The sequence below is a fragment of the Protopterus annectens genome, chromosome 16.part0 (assembly GCF_019279795.1).
Source record: "Protopterus annectens isolate FY-2018-M chromosome 16.part0, PAN1.0, whole genome shotgun sequence".
Lineage (NCBI taxonomy): Eukaryota > Metazoa > Chordata > Ceratodontiformes > Protopteridae > Protopterus > Protopterus annectens.
Genome location: NC_056750.1, coordinates 246,797,497 through 246,819,614, shown reverse-complemented (window position 1 = coordinate 246,819,614; position 22,118 = coordinate 246,797,497). Strand labels below are relative to the sequence as shown.

At 40.2% G+C, this 22,118-nt stretch overlaps 1 protein-coding gene across 4 annotated transcripts in view; it reads right to left on the bottom strand.

The window, feature by feature from the left end:
- Window positions 1-2,601: 2,601 nt before the first annotated feature.
- EMC9 (ER membrane protein complex subunit 9) overlaps window positions 2,602-22,118 on the bottom strand; it is a 233,946-nt gene continuing 214,429 nt past the window's right edge. For all 4 annotated transcript variants that reach the window (XM_044058750.1, XM_044058751.1, XM_044058749.1 and 1 more), the window contains one exon: window positions 2,602-3,420. In XM_044058750.1, the coding sequence (XP_043914685.1) occupies window positions 3,240-3,420 (181 nt within the window). In that variant the 3' untranslated portion in view covers window positions 2,602-3,239. The remainder of the gene's footprint in view (window positions 3,421-22,118) is intronic.

Here is a 22,118-nt window from a genome sequence, read left to right as displayed (position 1 = left end):
GTGAGTTTGTCATCAATAGTAATGCCTAATAGTTTTGCTGTCTTAACTATTTCAATTTTTGTGTTGTTTAGTGATACAATTCTGAAGTCTGAGACAGGTGGTTTTGTAGAGAAGAGCAGGAGTTTGGATTTTTTGGGATTCAGTAAAAGTTGTGCATCATTTAGCCAAGAATCAACAGATCCAAGGGCATTCTGAGTAATATTTTGCAGATCAGACAGGTTGGTGGAAGAGGAGACGATGGTTGAATCGTCGGCATATTGTATGAGTGTGCTATGTTTGTATGCTTTGTAAATGTCATTTATGAATATATTGAATAGCAGTGGCCCTAAAATAGATCCTTGTGGGACTCCTGCACTGTTGGGCAGGTATTCAGATTATTTGTTTTGCCACCTAACAGACTGTTTTCTATTATATAGGTATCTTGAGAGACATGTTAGGGAATTGGCGGAACAGCCAAGATTTTTATATATATATATATATATATATATATATATATATATATATATATATATATATGATAGGCCGGATGCCTTTGCCTGCATTTCTCTTCAAATATCTTTGGTGCTGTTCTTTTTACATCGACTAGTTTTACTTTCTCCTTTGCATAAATATTTCACCATATTAGATCTCTTTTTCTTTCTCATGTCCATATTTCTTCTTCAGATGTCTCCTACTCCTCCTGTTTCTCCTTACTTGGGGGACTCGTTGTTCCATCATTCTATGATATAACCTGTGTTAGACTTGCTACGCTAAATCCTTCACTTTGCAGTTATTCCAAAACTTCAGCTTCTATTTTTTAATTTCTACTTTACTAATCTTCTGTTCTATGTTCCCTCTTTGTAATCGTATTTTAGGTATTCTGAAATATTCCATATTGGGATGTATTTTGCCTATATTTCTCAAGCACTTGTGAAGCAGTGGCCTTTTAGTAAATTGCTTATTTTGCACTGGACACACTGCTTCACAAGTGCTTTTGTATTTTACTGGTTTCCCTTTTGGGGTTGCACTTTTTTCTTGTTTTTGTGCCTGTATTTTTCTTTGAATATCTTTGGGGCTGCTTTTTTTGTATAGATTAATTCAGATTCTCCTTTGCATAAATATTGCACCATATCAGATTTCTCCCGTTCCCGTGTCCATATTTTCTTTTTATACCTCTCAAAAATCTCTAGATTTTGTTCTTTATATTTTCTCACTTGGTCACTTCTTTTTCCAAATGGCTAAAGATTTCTTGGTCTGTATAATGTTTTTCATAAATCTGTTGTATTAATGAACATAAATTTTTATTTGAAGCATCTGACAGTTTTTCTTGTGCAAGTATTTTTCTTTTTTCTAATTTCTCTCTCAATCTTTTTGTCTAGATGGAAATTCTGGGCTTTTTGCGTAACAGTAACAATACATAATTTCTTTCTTATCCTTAGTAGTCTACTCTATCATCTCTATGGCTCTTTTGTGATATTTGTGGATTACTACTTCCTCCTACAACATGGTGGGGGGCCATCCTCCCCCATTAGCCTGGCCTAGCCCCATTGTAGGAATGTTTCAGTGTCTTGAGGATTCTACACTGTCATTTTCTTCCACTTCTGGCACCAGAGTGTCTACCAGGACTGGGCACTTTTTTATCCTGGGTCTTGTGTATCCAGCTATCTTTTATTTTTTAACCTACCTCTGCCCATGATATATGCTAGAGTCATCTTGGTGAGAATTTGTGAAAATCAGGGTCCACCTCATGAAGCTACTCCCCAAGACTTTAGGATGAATTCAATTCCAGCAGTACTACTCTCCTTTGCTTGCTGATGTCTCTCTCCATTTGGAACTCCTTTGGTTCCATTGGTTAACTAGGGCTGCAGCAATAGTAGTAAAATGTACCCCCAAACAGAAAGAAAGCTAAACCACTTGTCATGAGCTCAGAAAGCTAATACCATGTGGTTACTAATGTTGAAACAAACTTGTGCAACAATGGATTATTCAAATGTCATTTCTGACACACAGTAAAAAACATAGTGTACTAGTGTTTAGCTCATTGGAGCTGTTGTACTTTTGTTACAACGTCAGGGTCATGGTGAAACCTAAAGTGAATGCAAAAAGTTTCCAAATTTCTGAAAAACTGGCATACAAACTGACTTAAGCAAGCCAGTGTCTGACAATTCCAAAATTGTCAGGATATGATACCAATGAAGAAAATATGCCAAGACAAAACTGACAATGTACTCACAAATAAAAACTGAAATCCATAGATGTTGTGTGAACAAACAGCTCCTTCTGGCATGGGAAAAAGGTTCAGATAAAGCAATATGCAACAGGCATTACAACAAGCAGCTACAATTATCAATCTCCAGCTAAAAAAAAGAATGAATGGATACCAGAAAGGTGGATTTTTATTTCTGGTACTTAGCACACAGGATTATGGCTACAAGCTGTTAACAAGCTGCATCCTGTGGCCCAGGGTTTGATTCCTACATGCACTGTAACTCTGAAGTCACGTAACCAGACAGTGCCCCTAGACAACTAAGAAAATGGGCTATGCCCTTCAATGGTTTCCCGGACTACATGTTGAGGAATGCCCTATGAACTTATGTCAGTTCACACAACCAAAATGAAAGCTTTTGGGAAAAAACAGTTTATTAAATACTGTTAATGATTCAGAGGCAAACAAAAAGCTTTACCATACATTCACAGTCCGTTTTTGATAAACCACTATTCATAGATGTGAAACTGGATACATTAATATGTAAGCCAGCTATCAAAAAAGGAAACCGAAGTTAATAAATAAAACCGAGAAACATTATTACAACAGAGCTTCCCTACAGAGACATCAGTGTGGCACTGATCTCATTCTGCAGTTTTTCCTTGTGAAGTATCACAGCTTCTAATATGAGACATTGACAGCTGCATGCTCAAACTTTAGTGTAAATTAATTACATTCAATGCACTCTATATAAAGGCTAACATATTCCTGTGTCAATGCTAGATGGTAGAATCACTCCCTCGCTTTGCATGTAGTATTTCATCCAGAAACATCCACAACACATAGAGACCAGCACAGCCTGCAAGAACTTCTCATCAGCTAGACATTCATGTTGTTGTTTCTAAAAAGCTGTTGAGAAGCTATAATTACTGTGAGTCAATACCACATCACACCATACCAGAGGATCATGCTGGTTTCAAATCAGCCAGAGTCGTACGGTACAGATAGTCAGCCAATCCTCTCTTTTCACTGGTTCTGCATCCTCTCTCACCTGTCATGCATGTCCATTGACTGAACAAGTTAGTTCCAATATTTTATTATTAATATCTTCATTGGCCCAGTCTCTCCTGATGTCATCAAGGTGGCTATCAAAGTCAACTAACAGTCTGTAAAATTTGAGCACCATCAGGGCCTTGCAAACCTGGCGGGTTCCATCCCAATCTTTCCACATGATCCTGAAGGAAGAAAACATTACAAATATTAAAGTCAGTAGAGAAGAAATGCAAACTACAGTAATGTAGTTCATCTCTGTAGAAGATGCTTAGACAACCGGTTTACTAAAGCGTCTCTATTTCAGAGCAAAGTAAATCATACAGCTGTTCATAAAAGTAAAATGTGGAAAAATCCCATACAGAGTACTCTGTCAGAAATATTGGGTGAGCAAATGGGTGGAACAAAGGAAATGATTTTTTGAAATGAGATACAAGACCTGAATTGCCTAGATATAGTAAGGCCATGTTAAGTTTAATTCTGGTGGCTGCCAAAAAAAGCAATTACTAGAAAATGGAAATCAAAGTCAAAAACTATATCTGAAGTAATGAATATTGTTAACAGAGATAAATGAACTGGAAGTGAGATCTTAAGGGTAGGAGTAAATAACATGGAAAAAAAATGAAAATTTTTTGGAACAATACATGTAGTCTAATGTCTTGGAGGAAGAGTGAGGTTTCTGGAAGGCATAAATTGAGCAATTTAAGTAATGCTGGCTTGATAATAATTGTATAAAAATTTATGTGATGTAAAATGTCTAACTGAGAACATGTTAATATGGTTTAAACTACCTGTAAAGACGAAGCACACAAACCAAGAAACTAAAATGAAAAATAAAGGTGCGGGACAGGAATAAAAAACATTTTACTATGCACTTTCACCCTTAACATTAACAGGACTTTATCAAAGTAAATAAAAATGTAAGAAAAAAAACAAAAACAAAAAAAAACAACACTTTTTTATACCAGGCAAACTCAAGTGCAATAGTAGTTTAAACCAATAAGTAATGACTTTCGCCAAACTGATGTAACTGGATTGAACTAACCAAACGTGGGATGCTCTGGTAAAAAAAATTCAGAAGTATACAATCCATACAAATTACAATAAACGTTAAAAAAAAACCCAAAGTATTAAAAATGTTTTAAGGGTTGAATAAACAACAAAGAGAAAAACTGAAATGATAACCCTATTACATAAACCAAAAGTAAATTAATTACACAAGCTCAGATCACAAATGGATGTCACTGCAAAAAAATCTCACCCATATGATAAAGTAGCCCACTAACATCAATAATAGAGTAAAGTATATTGAAATAGAACCACCATACTGAAAAATAAAAAATCAAATTAAAAATCATATACGTAATGCCTTTAGTCTGAGCACACTGGAAACAGAAGTGTGCTCACAGGATCCTTACAAGCGTTTAACTTCAATTACCAAACAAGCTCCTTGTATTCCAAATTGGGCTCCAAATCACCCACTCTTACCAACAAGCCCATCCTGTCAATGAAAAATAAAAACCTCTTGAAATTCTTGCATTTAGCTGAATGTTGGTACAAGGAATTACTATTTTTTCTTCTTCTTTATATTACAAAAGTGGTCATAAATCCCATCAAAAGTCTCATGATGGATTTCCGAACATAAAAGACTGAACAGGAAATGTAATGCACATAGCCAGATAAACCACCCTCATTTCTCTCACAGTTACAGTGTCCTGGATATGAAATAGGTCTGTTGTACCCTTCAATACTCATATAGGGAAAGTCACTTAAAAACTTAAAATGCTTGCATCTCTCCATATTTTGACATTCTACTCATCCTGTAGATAAAACTGGCAAAAATCACAATTTTTTGCCATTTTCAAGTAAATTCTTAATACTTCTACCTTTGCTAAAGAAGAACACAGGGGTCTCACCATTTTTTTCTTTTAAATCACTAAAAAATAAAAGATATCATGTTTTTCTAGTGATATCATTAATGATGAATGAATCTTTGTTGCAAGGTAAATCTATGGCTAGGTGTCCCAGATGTTGTATTCTTTAAAACCAAGTCTTCAGCTGGAGGTTTGCCTAAAATGGGTCTAAATTTTGTAGATCTACTTTACAAAATTTAATTCCTCACCCTGACTAAAAGCCACTGGGGATATCCTCTGACATTCAACACTGATGTCAAAAACTCTAATTCCTCCACTAGTAGCCTGTGAACCACTGCCAAGTCTAGCCAAATGCATTTGTCCTTTAACAATACTTTTTTTTTGGTAAGACTGTTGACAACTGTCATAATGTAAATACAAGTTAGAAAACATATTTTTACAAAAAATTATGGAGATGGATTTGTTCTGTGTGCATCCTTTCCTATTATGACATCCAAATAGTTGATCTTGTCAACATCAAAATAAGGAAATTTCAAAAAAGTTGATGGATGTATGTAAATAGTCAGCAAACTTTAACAAATAATCCACTTCACCCTGCCAAAGATAATGTTGACAAGGTATATGAAATAGGCATAAAAATAATTTAGAAAATTCAATAGGAAACACAAAATGCCTCTCCCAACATGCTAAGATGAAATTAGCATAAACTGGGGCACACGTGACCCCAATCGCTACTCCAGAAATCTAACGGAAGAATTATCCCTCAAAATAAACAAAATTTCCTCTCAAAACTAACTCCAAAAGGTCAAGGATAAATAACCAAGACTTCATTGTTGTCAAAGGCAGCTCATACACAATCTCTAAAAGCATTCCAACCCAGTGCCATGAGTTATAACAAAAAATAAATTGATTATGTCAATAGTAACAAACAACAAATACTTGTCAAAGCCTATAGTATTAAAATTGTTTAACAAATGCCAGGAGTCATGAAGTACATCGGGCACAATGTTCACAAGCTTTTTGCATTGTTCATCAACAAATATAGCTAAAGGTAAAGTCTTGGAATGACCAGCAGCAACTATAGGTTATAGTGGAGGGGTCAAAAGCATTCTTATGAATTTTCGGGATGCCAAAAATAGAAGGAACAACAGGGTGGGCAACTGATAAAAAAAAATCATATAACTGTTTGGTGATAATGCCTTAGAAGAGCAAATCAAATAATCGACAAGTCAATTTTGGGATAAGCAATGAACATCTTGTTCCTAGACACTCTAGCATAAATGTCAGTGTTTGTTTAAAAATGTCTAGCATTCTGGTCGAGTATTCCAGGTTGTTCATGATAACAATTCCACCACCTTTGTCAGGTTTCCTAATCCGAATATTATTGTTGGAAACCAGTTCAGCCAAGGCTAGTTTCTCCAGCGCAGACAAATTGGCACAAACTGATCTAATTTGCTGTTCACAAAGAACATCAAAAATACCAACTAAAGGGGCTGTACACACACAAAAACAAAAGGAAGAAGGGTCACAGTCCAAGTTTCCAAAAAATAAACATAAAATCGATATATACAAGTGTAGGACTTTAACTGAATAAGGGTTTTGGCAATGTCAGTTCTAAATTGCTGCACAAAAGAGAAAACTTGACTCGGTAGGTCATAATGACCAACTGTGAAGACAAGGTTACTAAAGCTAAAAATATAGAAATCATTACCTTCCAGTGTGTCTGAATCAATGAATTCCCCTTGCTGGCTATCCTCTCCGATCTTCTCACAAGATGGGGTTCCAGAAAAACATGATTGTTCACCCCAGATACAGACCCTACTTCTGGCAATTTTATCCCTGAAAAGTTTCTTCTGTTTGAACTAGTTGTTCCAAAAATTAGCTCTATCAATTTTAACAAAAATATCAGAGTAATCTGTATGGACTGAAGGAAACAACAGATTTTTCTCAAATTTAGAGTTGAGGGCCTTAATCTCATTGTCCAACTTTGATTATCAAGGACAACGAGCACAAATTATCTACCGCATGAGCTAACATCCAGTATAATCAAACAGTTCAAGCAGTTCATAATGTAAAATAGAATGTGCTTCTAAGCACAGCGGCAATTTCCAAAGTCGTAGACCATGGGGTATCCATTTAAAACATATATTCTGCCCAAAAGAAATCATCAAATTGCAAATTTCTATATTTCATTAATTTAGACTCAAACACCTTCAAGGAGAAGCCAAAGAGCCAGAAGGTTTGTTGTCAACATGAACGAAGGTGTTGAAATTAGAAAAACTTAACCAAGCATCTAAACTGTGTAAAAACGCATTCCATCTCGGGTTTTCCCTGAAAGACCCAAAGTTTGGAAGGCCAAAAAAGCTAGCCATACTAGATCTAATATGTAAACCTGGCTGACAATTTGCCAAACCGTCATCTTGCTCCATAGGGTTAGGGACACATTTAGTGATCTACTGCAAAACATAGGTTAAATCTCTATATAATGTGTCAATAGGAGTGCTCAAAATGATCTCCTGACTGGCCATTGTATCCACACCTATCCATAAACACAGCATAAATGAACAGTACCCACAAAACACAAAAAACAAGAAACTAAAAATGAAAACAAAAGGCACAGGAGAAGAACGAAAAAAAAAAAAACTTTATTCGACTAAGAGCTTAACCCTTGATCGTGTTAGCATTTCAGTTTTTCTAATGTTTATTATTTATTCAATCCTTACAACATTTTTAATACTTTGAAAAAACAACGGCCGCTACTCGCCAGGTACCTCTGGTGCAGAAAAGCAGGAATCCTATAACAAAAAAACGATGCAGGCAGAGCTCCAGGTTCATGAACAGTCTTAATAAAAACACACAAGCACTTTCACAAAATGCTTCTTCAGGTGTGACATAAAAACTGAGTACCTAAGGCACCATATTTAACTATGAACCTAAGGTCATATGACAAAACGAATTCCAACTTAAAGGTACACGTCCTAAAATTCATTCAAAAAACATTTAAAAAAAAAAAATATATATATATATATATATATATATATATATATATATATATATACATACACACACGCATATAATTAATACACCAAGTATATATCCATGAAAATATATAAAACATGCATCATTTTAAGGGCAAATACACATGTATTAAATCACAAAGATAGCATGAAAATAAAAACATATATATATACATATATATAAATATATATATATATATATATATACACACACATATATATATATATATATATATATATATATATATATATATATATATATATGTATGTATGTATGTATATCTATAGAAGTATATGAAACATCCACATACACATCATGTTAATGTATTTGAACATGAAGGTAGCATTAGATGTATAGCTAGCCACTCATTTCCTTCGTAGTGGTCTGGCTTTCAAAACAGGTCTTAGTGGTATACAATCATTCAAGCCATGTCCTGCATTCGCTCTCAACCTAATAATCCACTGAGCTTCCATTTATTCTGTTCTTAATCTCATATCCCCTCCTCTCGTTACCATAATTCATTCCTATAACTAAAAAAAACAAAACTGTGTGTACTGTCTGTGTTGGCAACATGCTTGGCTAAAGCATTAAACATGCTTTTCTTGCCTACATGATATACATGTTCCCTAATCTACTAATTTTTTGACATTCACTGTAAAATGGTCTCTTACGAATGTTGATTTTCTAGATGTGACCATTTTTAGGGATGACAGGAACTTGCTTGGGACTAGAATTCATAGAAAAGAATGCAGAGGGAATCATCTGCTTAGCAGAAAAAATATGCATCCACAGTATATTTTTACGAATGTAGTTCAAAATCAGCTATACAGAGTCTCTGGACTCAATGTGAGTGAACAAGACTTTCAACAACAGCTTGATACTACTAGCACTGAGCTGATGCATAGAGGGTATGATGTAGATATGATAGGGAGGAATGTAGAAAAGGTGGTAAATATGAGAGGTACAAGAGCTAAACCTCATTTCTCTGAACGCACACAGGATGACAGTAGTTATAAGTTGAGAAGGAGATATAACAACAATTTAAGAGCGTCATTCTGTTATTCAAATAATATTAGTCGCTATACTAGTTAGCATTACTAGAAAAATATGGAATATTTTAATGACTAATGAGCAAGCCAGTAAATATTTGGATTCAACACCTCAGTTTATTTTCAGAAATAAAAAGTCCTTGAAGAGATGCCTTTGTGGTGCAAGGGATACTAATACATCAGTTATACATGGAATAACTACTCCCTGTAGGAAGTGTTCCTTTTGTCCACATATCAAATGATAGTTCCATCTTTTTCCATCCAGATACAGGAGAACAGTTTAGCTTTAAGATCAAGGCTACCTGTACTAGTACTCATGTGATATATTTGACTGTATGTAGGGTATGCAGTAAATTCTACGTCGGGAAGACTGACAGGATACTAAAATATTGGATTAGGGAACGTGTATATCATATAGGCAAGAAAAGCATGTTTAATGAGTTAGCCAAACATGTTGCCAACACAGACAGTACATACAGTTTTGATTTTTTATTTATAGGAATGAATTATGGTAACAAGAGAGGAGGGGATATGAGATTAAGAACAGAAGAAATGGAAGCTCAATGGATTATTAGGTTGAGAGCGAATGCAGGGTATGGCTTGAATGATTGTATACCACTAAGACCTATTTTGAAAGCCAGACCACTATGAAGGAAATGAGTGGCTAGCTATACATCATATGCTACCTTCATGTTCAAATACATTAGCATGATGTGTATGTGGTTGTTTCACATACTTCTATAGATATATGTATATATGTTTTTATTTCCATGCTATCTTTGTGATTTAATACATGTGTATTTGCCCTCAGAATGATGTAAGTTTTATATATTTTCATAGATATATACTTGGTGTATTAGTTTTTTATATATATTTTTAAATGGTTTTTGAATGAATTTTAGGACGTGTACCTTTAAGTTGGAATTCGTTTGGTCATGTGACCTTAGGTTAATAGTTAAATATGGTGCCTTAGGTACTCAGTTTTTATGTCACCCCTGAAGAAGCATTTGGTGAAAGTGCTTGCATGTTTTTATTAAAAGACTGTTTGTGAACCTGGAGCTCTGCCTGCGTTGTTTTTTTATTTTTAATACTTTGCTTTTTTAATGTTTACTACGAATTGTATGGATTGTACACTTTTAGATTTCTTTTACCAGTGCATCCCATGTTTCGTTGGTTCAACCCAATTTCATCAATTTGGTTAGAAATGTTACTTATGGTTCAAACTACTATTACACATGAGTTTGCCTGTTATAAAAAGAGTGCTCTTTTATGTTTTTATTTACTCTGATTAAGTCCTCTTAATATTAAGAGCAAAAGCGCTAATCCAATAAAGGTTTTTTTGTTCCTCTACTGCGCCTTTCTTTTAGTTTCATGTTAACATGGTTTATTTTCTTTTATATAAATGCACTTTTCCTAATATCTTAAGTGATAATTCAATAAACATGTTAAAAAAAGTAAAACTCAAAATTTTACTCCCTCCTTCCTAAAAGGAAAAAAAAATCATTGAAAGCATATTTGGCCAAGTGAAAAGCTATTGTGATTAACTGCTTTTAAACCTCATTAAAAGATGTTGATACATGTCCAAATAAGGGTTTTGTGTAAGTGAAAAGACATAACTGACTGGTTAATAGATTTTGATGCTATGGGCTGGGTTATGGTTAAAAAGATACAAGGATCAGTCCACTTAATCACTTAAACATTCAAAAGAAAATGGCAACAGATGCCACCTCTGTGGAACAAAGGGATTAAGCCCCGACTGTATCCCAAACAACCTGGAACTAATTAGTGAACAAAACTCTGAAGAAGTCTAAGGCAGAAGGTGAGAATATGCATACAGCACTGCCTTACCCATCCAGAGGGGAGGGAAGCAGTAAGGTTTGCTGCTTGGGTGTTAAGAGAAGTTTCAGAAAAGAAGCATAAGGGCTATGATGTGTGGAAATCTTCCATGCAGTGTTTGCTTGTGCTGATGTGAGGAAGCATGCAAGCTAAAGTGCTTGGTACTGGAGCTCTGCTCATCAACTGCTGTACAGGGAAGAATTGGAAATGAAGGCCAATATTAAAACCCCTATGACTGCTCGGATGTCATTCCTTTCTCTGATAGCTCTCTGGTCTATATCAGATTGTCAAAGATTTACTACTTCGTATCACTAAAGATCGAACTTTAGTGATCAAAGTCTTAAAACTTTGAATTCCTACAAAAATAATTTTTAAAAGACAAACAAAAGGGTGTAACCGGGGGGGGGGGGGAGCCCCTCTGAACCCACCCCTCCCCCCCGCTACTTAAATATACCAACTCCGAGATCGCACTTCAGTGCGATACAGTGCAGAAACAGAAGATTTCCATTTCCTACACTGTAGTGCGATCTTGGAGTTGGAATATTTAAGTAGCAGGGGGGTGCAGAGGGGCCTGCCCCCCTGCTTACACCCTTTTGTTTGTCTTTTAAAAATATTTTTATAGGAATTCGAAGTTTTAAAACTTAGAACTGTAGTGATTCTAAGTATTAAAACTTTGGCAATCTGATATAGACCCTTGCTCTCCTCCCAGGCAGGCAAAAAGAGAATGAATGAGAAAAGACTTGTTCATTGCGTGTGTGTGACAGGAGAACAAGTGGGCAAGGAGGTGAATGGACTGTTGATTATCAGGTACAGGAGAAGAAAACGTATGACTAAAAACTCAGCAGCCAAACTACTACATTTTGGTGGCATCACATTAACCTGTAAATCTAGGGATACAATTTTTCTCTAGTGTAAACATCTCAAGATATATATAAAAACCTCCAAATGCAGTTCATATTTTATTAACTGCGATTATAGACAAGTGCGGCATGCCTGCAAAGCACTAATCTTCATGGATGTCACTGCAAAAAGTGCTATTAAGCTAATTAGATATGTAGAAGGCAAGGATACCACCTAGATACCAAAGGACCAGAAAAGAAAATAGAGGTTAACCAGTAATATAACATGAACAGCACTAAGCCACCAATGGTAGCAGTTGCCACACTACAGCGGTGTGCATAGCAGAAATGAAGGAAATCTGAGCGGAGGCACGTTAGCATACTACAGTCAATCTGTGATCTTTGTACAATGCAGTGACTTATACCTGCAGGTAGTGGCTGGTCACCACAAGGGCAGTGCAGCTGAGGACAACAGCTAACAAAAAGATCAATGTGGGTAAAAACAACAAGGTAGCAATTCTGTTTTACATATAAATAGAAAGAAATGGAACAGACAGAAAAACAACGATCAGAAATAAACATATAAGGGTAACCCCCAGACATAAATGACAGGGGAAGGAAGGGTATTTTTTTTTTTACAGGGATAAAGCTCCCTTTTGTAATTTCCATAAAAGAAGGGGAAGGCAAGGATGGATGAATGGCTGTGAGTAGGATATAATAAAATGGCAGGTAGCAATGACAGTCAGACAAATATGGAACAAAGAAACAGACGGGGGTGGCACAGACAAAAATAGGAGAGATCAGTGGATAGACTATTACAGAGGGTGGACAGCTGGTGATAAGAAGAACTGGGCAATGAACAAGGAATGGGTAATGACAATACCACAGGAAGGTAGGCTCCTTGTATGGTTAGCAGATAGGCCAGTCCAAAGGGCAACAATCCTAGTAATCAAGATGGCTGATGTTATGGGCCAGTTGTTCTCTGGAGGCATTCTAGGAAAGGCATGCTGATAATGTGACTCTACCAGTTGCACCAATGAATCTCACCAGTGAGCAGCCTCTACAACTGATGTTGGGATACCAGTGGAAGCCCCCCTGATCCAACTTCAGAACTGAAACTTTCACCCTTTCACCCCCCCACCTTCCTAACAGGTAACAGGGAAGGCACCAGTGACCCCCTAAAAGCTACCTCCAGCAGGTAGTCCATCATCTCCTTTTGGGGGCAGATTTGGCAATCATTGGTGACCCAATGCCAAGGGCAGCAGCTGGTGGAAACCAATGTGATTGTGATCTCTCCTGATCCTCTTGCAGAACTGGACTTGCAGAAGGATGACACACAAAAAAGAAATTATAACATACAAATGTTATAACCAACCCAGTCACTGGGGATGCACAAGCCAGTGCATTTCTTCATGCTAGTCCCAAACCTGGATAAATGGGGAGGGTTACATCAAGAAAGGCATCCAGTGTAAAACTTTTGACAAGTGACATATGTGGACAACAATACAGATTTCCATACCGGATCAGTCAAGGCCGGGTTAACAATGACCGCCGCAAGTACTGTTGGCCAACAGGGTGTTGGTGGAAACTGAGCTACTGTTGACCAAAGGAGAAGGAAAAGAAGAGGGGGAAGGCATGCCCGAATGCAGGAAGGGAGGAGGAAAGTTAGGAGTGTGGTAGTGAGGGTTGGAACTTTGAATGTTGGCAGTATGACTAGTATAGGGAGAGAGCTAGCTGATATGATGTTGAGAAGGAAGGTTGCTATGTTGTGTGTAAAGAGATCAGATGGAAGGTGAGTAAGGCCAGGTGCATCAGAGGCAGGTTCAAATTGTTCTATCATGGTGTGGATGGGAGGAGAAATGGGGTAGGGGTTATCCTGAAGGAAAACTATGCCAAGAGTGTTCTGGAGGTGAAAAGTGTGTCAGATAGAGTGATGTTTATGAAGATGGAAATTGATGGTGTGATGAAGAATGTTGTTAGTGCATACGCTCTGCAAGTTGGGTGTTCGATGGATGAGAAAGAAAAATTTTGGAGCGAGTTGGATGAAGTGGTGGTGAGAGTGTTCCCACGGGTGAGAGTGGTGATTGGAGCACATTTCAATGGGCATGTTGGTGAAGGGAACAGAGGGGATGAGGAAGTAATGGGTAGGTATGGTGTCAAGTAGTGGAATGCAAAAGGCCAGATAGTAGTAGATTTTGTGAAAAGGATGGACATAGCTGTGGTGAATATGTATTTTAAGAAGTGGGAGGAGCATTGGGTGACTTAAAAGAGTGGAGGAAGATGCACACAGATGGATTATATCCTATGTAGGAGGGCCAGTCTGTAGGAGATTGGAGACTGTAAAGTAGTGGCAGGGGAAAGTGTAGTTAGGCAGCATAGGATGGTGGTCTGCAGGATGACGTTGGTGATCAAGGAGAGGAGGAGGAGTGTGAGGGCAGTGTCAAGGATCAAATGGTGGAAGCTGAAAAAGGGTGATTGTGAGATGGAGTTCAGGGAAGAGTTGAGAAGGGCACTGCATGGCAGTAAAGAGTTACCGAATCGCTGGTAACTACAGCAGAGCTGGTAAGGGAGACAGCTAGAAAGGTGCTTGGTGTGACATCTGGACAGAGGAAGGAGGATAAGGAGACCTTGTGGTGGAACGAGGAAGTACAGGAGAGCATACAGAGAAAGAGGTTGGTGAAAAAAGAAGTGGGATTGTCAGAGAGATGAAGAAAGTAGACAGTAGTATAAGTAGATGAGGCGTATGGTGAAGAGAGAGGTGGTGAAGGCTAAGGATAAGGCGTATGGAGAGTTGTATGAAAGCTTGGACACTAAGGAGGGAGAAAAGGAACTGTACTGACTGGCAAAGATGTGCAGCAGGTAACGGTGATAAAGGATGATGAAGGAAACATACTTACAAGTGAGGAGTGTACTGAGCAGATGGAAAGAGTACTTTGAGGGGCTGATGATTAAAGAGAATGAGAGGGGAAAAAGAAGTTAGGTCTTACCATAATGTTCTGTGTTTTTGATCTTCTTTCATTCATCACTGATGGGTTTGGTTCCGAGCCCTCGGAACAGAGTCAGCCTAATACCAAGCTCGTGCCAGCCAAAAACTCTCGAGCTAAGCTTCTACCCACAATGCCCTTCTCCCTGTTACCTCAAATCGAATTTGCCCAGGTCATACCAGTAAAGCAGAGGCCACTTCTGCGCAAATGCCCTAAGACACCACTTGGACCCAAAGAGTCCCCCAGGAGCCTTTGGCGGGGGAAGGAGGGTGGGAGGTGATGAATGAAAGATCAACAACAACACAGATGGAACGTTATGGTAAGACATAACTTGTTTATCTGATGATGTTAATCTTCTTTCCATTCATCACTGATGGGACAGAATCCCCCGCAACTTTGAGATCCTTGGGTGGCCCTTATGGAAGAATGTTCCTGAGAACCATTAAGGGTTTAGCCCAAGTAGCTGGTGTGCAAATATCATCCGCAGAAGCCCTGGAATGGAAGGCTACAGAAGTTGCCATCGACCTAGTGGAAAGGGCTTTAGTATTCTGTGGCATAGGTTTTTTTATTAAAGAATAAGTGAAATGTATGCAGTCCCTTAACCATTCTGATAAGGTGACCTTGGAGACAGAATTTCCCATTCTAGGCCCAGAAAAGGAAATGCAAAGTTGATCAGACTTGTGTATTGCTTTGGTCCTGTCTAAATAAAATCTCAAATTGCCTGTGTACATCCAAGGAATGTAGGCAGTGTTCTTTATTAGAAAAGTTTGGGAAAAAGACTGGTAAGTCAATAGGCTGATTAATGGAAAAATCAGAAACAACTTTGGGGAGAAAGGATGGGTTCGTCCGGAATGATACTCTGTCTTTGTGGAAAAATAGATAGGGTCTTTTGGTGCACAATCCCTGCAACTCTGAAATTCATCTGGCTGATGTGATAGCTACCAGGAAGAGAGATTTCCATGATAAGAATTTGAGGTCACATTTCGGTGTGGGCTGAAACGAGGGTAGAGTCAAAAACTGGAGAACTAACGTGAGATTCCACAGCTCTACAGGCTGTCTGATTGGAGATCTAATGTGAGAAACTCCTTTGAGAAAAGTTTTACATACGTGCAGTGATATAAGAGGAATACCATCCAGCCCGTTATGGTAATTAGAAATTGCTGCCAGATGTATTTGTATGCTAGAGGCTGTGGCTTCATCTTCAAAAAACTCAGACAGATATTGCAAAACTGCTGTGACTGGAGCCAAATATGGATCCAATATCTTCTCAGTCGACCAAATAGAAAACCTTTTCCATTTGTCCCGATATAGTCTTCTGGTGGATGGTTTATGAGAGGCCAGAATAATGTCATGAACAGGTGAGGTGAGATCATCCTGCCTAGCAGCTAATGGAAGTGGAGAAACCAAGCTGTCAGCTTGAAACTGGATAGACTGGGGTGACTCAACCCTTGGGGGTGAGAAATCAGGTCTGGAAGAGGATCAAGAATTCACGGTGAACATAACAGATGAGGCAGAAGGAAGGGGAATCAAACTTGTCGAGGCCGAAAGGAAGTTACGAGGATCACTTTGCATTTCAACTGAATAGCTTTCTTTATGAATTGAGGGATCAGGGGAATGGGGGGATAGGCATAAAGAAGTCCTGTGGGCCAATCGTGAATCAGAGCATCCCCCATGGACTCCCCCTTTGGGGAGAATATGGCAAAATAGTTGCTGAATTTGCTGTTGGATGGGGAGGTGAAAAGATCGCAGCAAGGCTGGCCCGAATGGCTGAAACTTTCTGCCACTACACTGGTATTGAGAAACCACTCGTGGGGCAAGAGAATACATCTGTTCAACTTGTCTGCAATCACGCTGAAGTTCCTTGGGCTATGCATTGCTATCAGAAAGTGGTTGGAAGCTATCACCCAGTGCCAAATTCTCATGGCTTCCCGACAAAGGGGGTATGACTTAGTTCCTCCTTGCTCACTGATATACCAGACTACTGACATCTGACTGAAATGCAATCATTCCAGAAGGAAGAACCATTTGGAATTCTTGGAACGCTAACAGCATGGCTCTCCGTTCCAGAACGTTGATATGCAGGTTGGCCTCCAATGCGGACCATGCGCCTTGGACGGTCTTTCCCTGGAAATGGGCCCCCCCACCCTATCAGGGAAACATCCATGGTCACAATGGCCTTGGGCTGAGGGGACTGAAATGAGTGGCTCTAAAATTCTGTGTCTGGCCTCATCCACCAAAGAAGGTCCTGTTTGCAAGAGTTGGATATCTGAATCTGAAAACAGAGAGGGTGATGGTTTGAGAACTGCTGAGAGAGAAGAAGCCACTGGAGAATTTGCATGTGCAGCTTTGCAAGAGGCACTATACGTATGCAAGCTGCCATGGATCTTAGGAGCTGAAAAACCTCTCTCGCTGATACTTTGTTTTGACAGAGTATCACCTGGAGCTGAAGCCTTAATCTCTGGAGTTTGTGAGCTGCAGGTGGCACCCGACAGGGTTGCGTGTCGAAGACTGCTCCAATGAATTATATCTGCTGAGATGGAGTAATGTTGGAGTTCTCCCAGTGCACAGTTATCACCAAAATTCCTGCCAGAGAAAGATGCTTGGTGGGGGCGGTAAGGAGTCAATTGTCCAAATATGGAAACACCCGGAATCTTTGCAGTCTCAAGTGAGCTGTAACCACTGCCATGCATTTTGTGAATACTCTGGAGGGGCTGTAGAGAGACTGAACGGCAGGGCATGAAACTGGTAATGATTGGCTCATAGCCAGAAATGAAGTAGATTCCTGGAGCGCTTGTCCATTTTGATGTGGTAATATGCATCCCGGAGATCTATTCAGGACATCAAATTGCCCTCCCTTAGGAAAGGGAGAATAGACTGAACAGTGACCATCCAGAATTTGCTTTGGGCAACAGACTTGTTCAAATTGCTGAGATCCAGAATGGGTCTCCAGTCTCCTGTCTCTTTTGGCACCAAAAAGAATCTCAAGTAAAATCCGGATCCACATTGGTCTGGTGGGACTAGTTGGATGACTCTTTTTTTATACAGCTTGTTTATCTCTGAAACTGCTTCTTCCCCTCTGACTGGGTGGAACGTCAGGACGTTTTGTTGGAGGTTCTGGATAAGTAATGAGGGGAATGGTGTAGCCTCTGGTAATGATATTCTGCACCCAACGATCGGTGGTAATAGAGCACCAGGCAGCTTGCTGCAGAGAGAAACATCGGGCCACTCCTCAGAAGTGCTGGTAAGGCTGCCCAGAGAAGGAGTCCCTAGGGCCTTGTTTACGTGGACCCCCTCTGCCTCGGTAGGGGCATCTTCCAGAATTGTTACCCCTTCTGCCCCTGGGGGTATCGTCACCACGTGTGGCACGGAAAGGGTCCTGAGATTTTTTTGTGCCACATCTTCCCACTCCTCTGGTTCCTGGAGAAGGAACATTGAGGATTGCAAAAACGTAGACCTACGGCAGACCGGGTCTTCTCATCCTGCTCACACCTGGCCAGAGTGTCCTTTACCTTGGAGCCAAACAGGGAAGATGCTTTGATGGGAGCATTCAGAAAGGAAGACTTGAAGGGATCCACAAAGGTCACAAATGTGCAGCCAGGCATGATGTCTCATAACTATGCCTGAACCCACCACTCTGCATGTGAAAGCAACCTCATGGATGAGTTGGAGATCAATTCCAGGGTTGCGAGCTGCGAGGCAACTTTGTCCCTTACCTCGTCAGGCACCTGTCCTGTGAGTGTTCCAGAGAGTTCAGAGATCAAGTCTGTTTGGAGCCTCGTAAAATGTCCCATATAGTTCAGGGATCATATAGCAAAGGTCGCTGATGCAAAGACTTGCTTCCCTAACCTGTTCATGGCCCGGGACACTATGCTGGGCGGGTGGACAGTAGGACTCTCTTCAGCTGGATCCTTTTTTGTGGTCACCACCACCACCATAGCATTGACTGGTAAACCTCTGGACCAATGTGGATTTCCCTCAGGTGGAGAAAGTATCTTGTCAGGTCTCCAAGGGATCGCCTCAACAGAATCAGGGTACTTGCAGGTGTGCTGCACTACGAGCTGAACTAGCTCGTCTGCAGGTGTGGTCTCCCAAGAAGTAGATGGCTGGGCATGGAAAGCCCGCAGGAACATGGACTCCTCAGAAGAAAGACTGGTGGGCTTCCAATCACCCCTCTGTTTTAGTATTTCAAGGATGTCTCTGAAGGAGACATCATCAGGGGGTGACCGTGGGGACCCTTCACAGTCATTGAAATCCATGTCCTCTGTAAGTGACTCCTCAGGGGAGTTTACTTGCTTCCTTTTGCATGATCTCTTCTGTGGGGGCTCCTGAAGAGGACATGGAAGAGTGGGTACCCTGTACAGAAGGTTTCTGCGGCTTCCCTGCCTGGTGTCCCGGGGAGGTGGCCCATGGCAGCTGTAGCTCAGGTAGAAAAAAACGGGGTTCCAATGTCGGAGGAATGCTTCCAGAAGCAAGTGCCCTCTCCATCGCATGGAGAACAGGTCTGCAAGAAAAGGGGTGGGAGCTCAGAACAGAGAAGGACAACCTCGGAACTGGGGTCAAACCCCGCTCCAATGAACCTGCTCCCAAGGATGGAGCCTCAAAAGCAGGATCGGTGCAGACAGAGCTCCCGGCACCGAGGATGGGACCAAAGAGACAGTCGGAACTGTGCCATGAACCAAAGAGCCTACAGCCCCAATCACACAGTTGAGGAAAGACTGGTTCAGCAGGAACCGAGGTCCAAAGGAACTGTCCCAGAGCCACAGTGAGGTCTACTACTGGCACCGAGATGGGGGGTTCCGAAAAGGACGTCGGAGCAGAAGGCTTTGAAACCAGAATGGTCAAAGGAGGAGAATAGGATGGAGTCCGTGGAGAAGTTAACCCAAGTCCTGTTGGAGGATGGGTCCAGGAAGGTCGTAGGTATCCCCCTGGCTGCCAACAGCTGTTCCACAAGACACACCACATCAAGTTCTGACAGTCTCCTGGTGGATCTGGTTGATACTCCCAATACAGACTCAAATCGATCTAGAAATGGACTATGTACTTGGCCTAGAAACTGATCTATGGACGGAGAGCATTGGGTCCATGTTGTGGAGTCTACTGGCATCGATGTCTCAAGCTTGGCGAGAGGGAGCAGTGGGGACAAACCTATTCTTGTCAGAACCGTAAAGGAGCTTGGTGCCAAAGGGGTACCTGGAGCTGATACGGGAGGTTCATTCAGCAGTGCAGAGATAAGCACCAAAGGCATGTACTGTGCCGAAGTGGCACCCAGTCATAGTAGGCGAGGTGAGGTCTATAGTCGGTGCCGGAGATAGTATTGGAGCCAAAGCTGGCGCTGATACAGAAACAGTGGCAGTACCTGGAGTAGACAATGTTGGTGCTGATGAGGCAGATTTATGCTCAGAGGACAGTTTCTGAAGTTTAGATTTCATGGACTTACCCTGGTCACCCAAAGGTAAAGAGGGAATGAATGGGGCCTTTTCTTATTCTTCCTAGGAGGGGTTGAGACCTCCATCACAGAAAGGGCCTCTGAAAAGGGCGACAAGTAGGCCCTTCAATATTAACTTATTCTTGCGCTTATTCAGAGTGTGCTGGCTGAAACTTTGACAAATAGCTCAGGGAAGCTGCACTGAAAGATGGGGCACCTCCAAGCAATAGACACAATCATCGTGAGAGTCACTATTTGGAAGTTTACAATTACACGAAGTACAATGCTTGAAACCCGATGTACCCTTCTTATCATATCAGACATAATGAAAAGTTAAAACAGTCAAAAACTTCAGAGAAAGGGTAAATTCTACTCTTAAGCCTAAAACTATGTAAATACACACAGTATTTATACCACACAACTAGACAGAAAGAGAAGAGAGGAATACCAGCGATGGTATTCCAGGAATACCACAAGGGTAAAGAGAGAAGGCCATACCACCAATGGTACTTAAAAGATTACCAAACAGGTAGAAGTACAAGTGAAAAGGGTAGACTGACTGTAAATATGGAAAATAATGGATGTAAAACGCAAACAAGAAATTAAACAGAACTTCTCACAAAACATGAAAAAGTTTCCACTTGGCTGAGAGCTCGGCTGAAACGCATCTTTACGGCTACATGAGATCTGAGGTAACAGGGAGAAGGGCATTTTGTTTAGAAGCTTAGCTCGCGAGTTTTTGGCTGGTGCGAGCATGGTATTTAGGCAGACTCGGTTATGAGGGCTTGGAACCGTACCAATCAGTGATGAAAGGAAAGAAGATTAAAAACATCAGACAGAAGGTTGGATGATGTGGGGATAGTGAATCAGGAAATACAACAGATTAGCAAGGAGGAAGTAAGGACAGCTATGAAGAGGATGAAGAATGAAAGGCTGTTGGTCCAGATGAAATATCTGTGGAAGCATGGAGGTATTTAGGAGAGATGACAGTGGAGGTTTTAACCAGATTGTTTAATGAAATTTTGGAAAGTGAGAGGATGCCTGAGGAGTGAAGTGTTTTTGGTACTAATTTTTAAGAATAAGGGTGATGTGTAGAGCTGTAGTAACTACAGACGGATAAAAATTGATCATTCACAGCATGAAGTTATGGGAAAGAGTAGTGGAAGCTAGGTTAAGAAGGGAGGTGATGATTAGTGAGTAGCAGTATGGTTTCATGCAGGGAAAGAGCACTACAGATGCAATGTTTGCTCTCAGAGTGTCGATGGAGAAGTATAGAGAAGGTCAGAAGGAGTTGCATTGTGTCTTTGTGGACTTAGAGAAAGCATATGACAGAGTACCTAGAGAGGAGTTGTAGTATTGTATGAGGAAGTCAGACGTGGCAGAAAAGTATGTAAGAGTGATACAGGATATGTATGAGGGTAGTGTGACAGTGGTGATGTCTGCGGTAGGAGTGATGGATGAGTTTAAGGTGGAAGTGAAATTACATCAAGGATCAGCTCTGAGCCCTTTCTTATTTGCAATGGTGATGTACAGGTTGACAGACGAGTTCAGACAGGAGTCCCCATAGACTATGATGTTTGCAGATGACATTGTGATCTGTAGTGAGAGTAGGGAACAGGTTGAGGAGACCCTGGAGAGGTGGAGATATGCTCTAGAGAGGAGACGGATGAAGGTCAGCAGGACTAAAGACAGAATATATGTGTGTGAATAAATGGGAGGATAGAGGAATGGTGAGGATTGGCGAAGGTGGATGAGTTTAAATACTTGGGATCAACAGTTCACAGCAATGGTGAATGTGGAAGAGAGGTGAAGAAGAGAGTACAGGCAGGGTGGAGTGGGAGAAGAAAAGTGTCAGGAG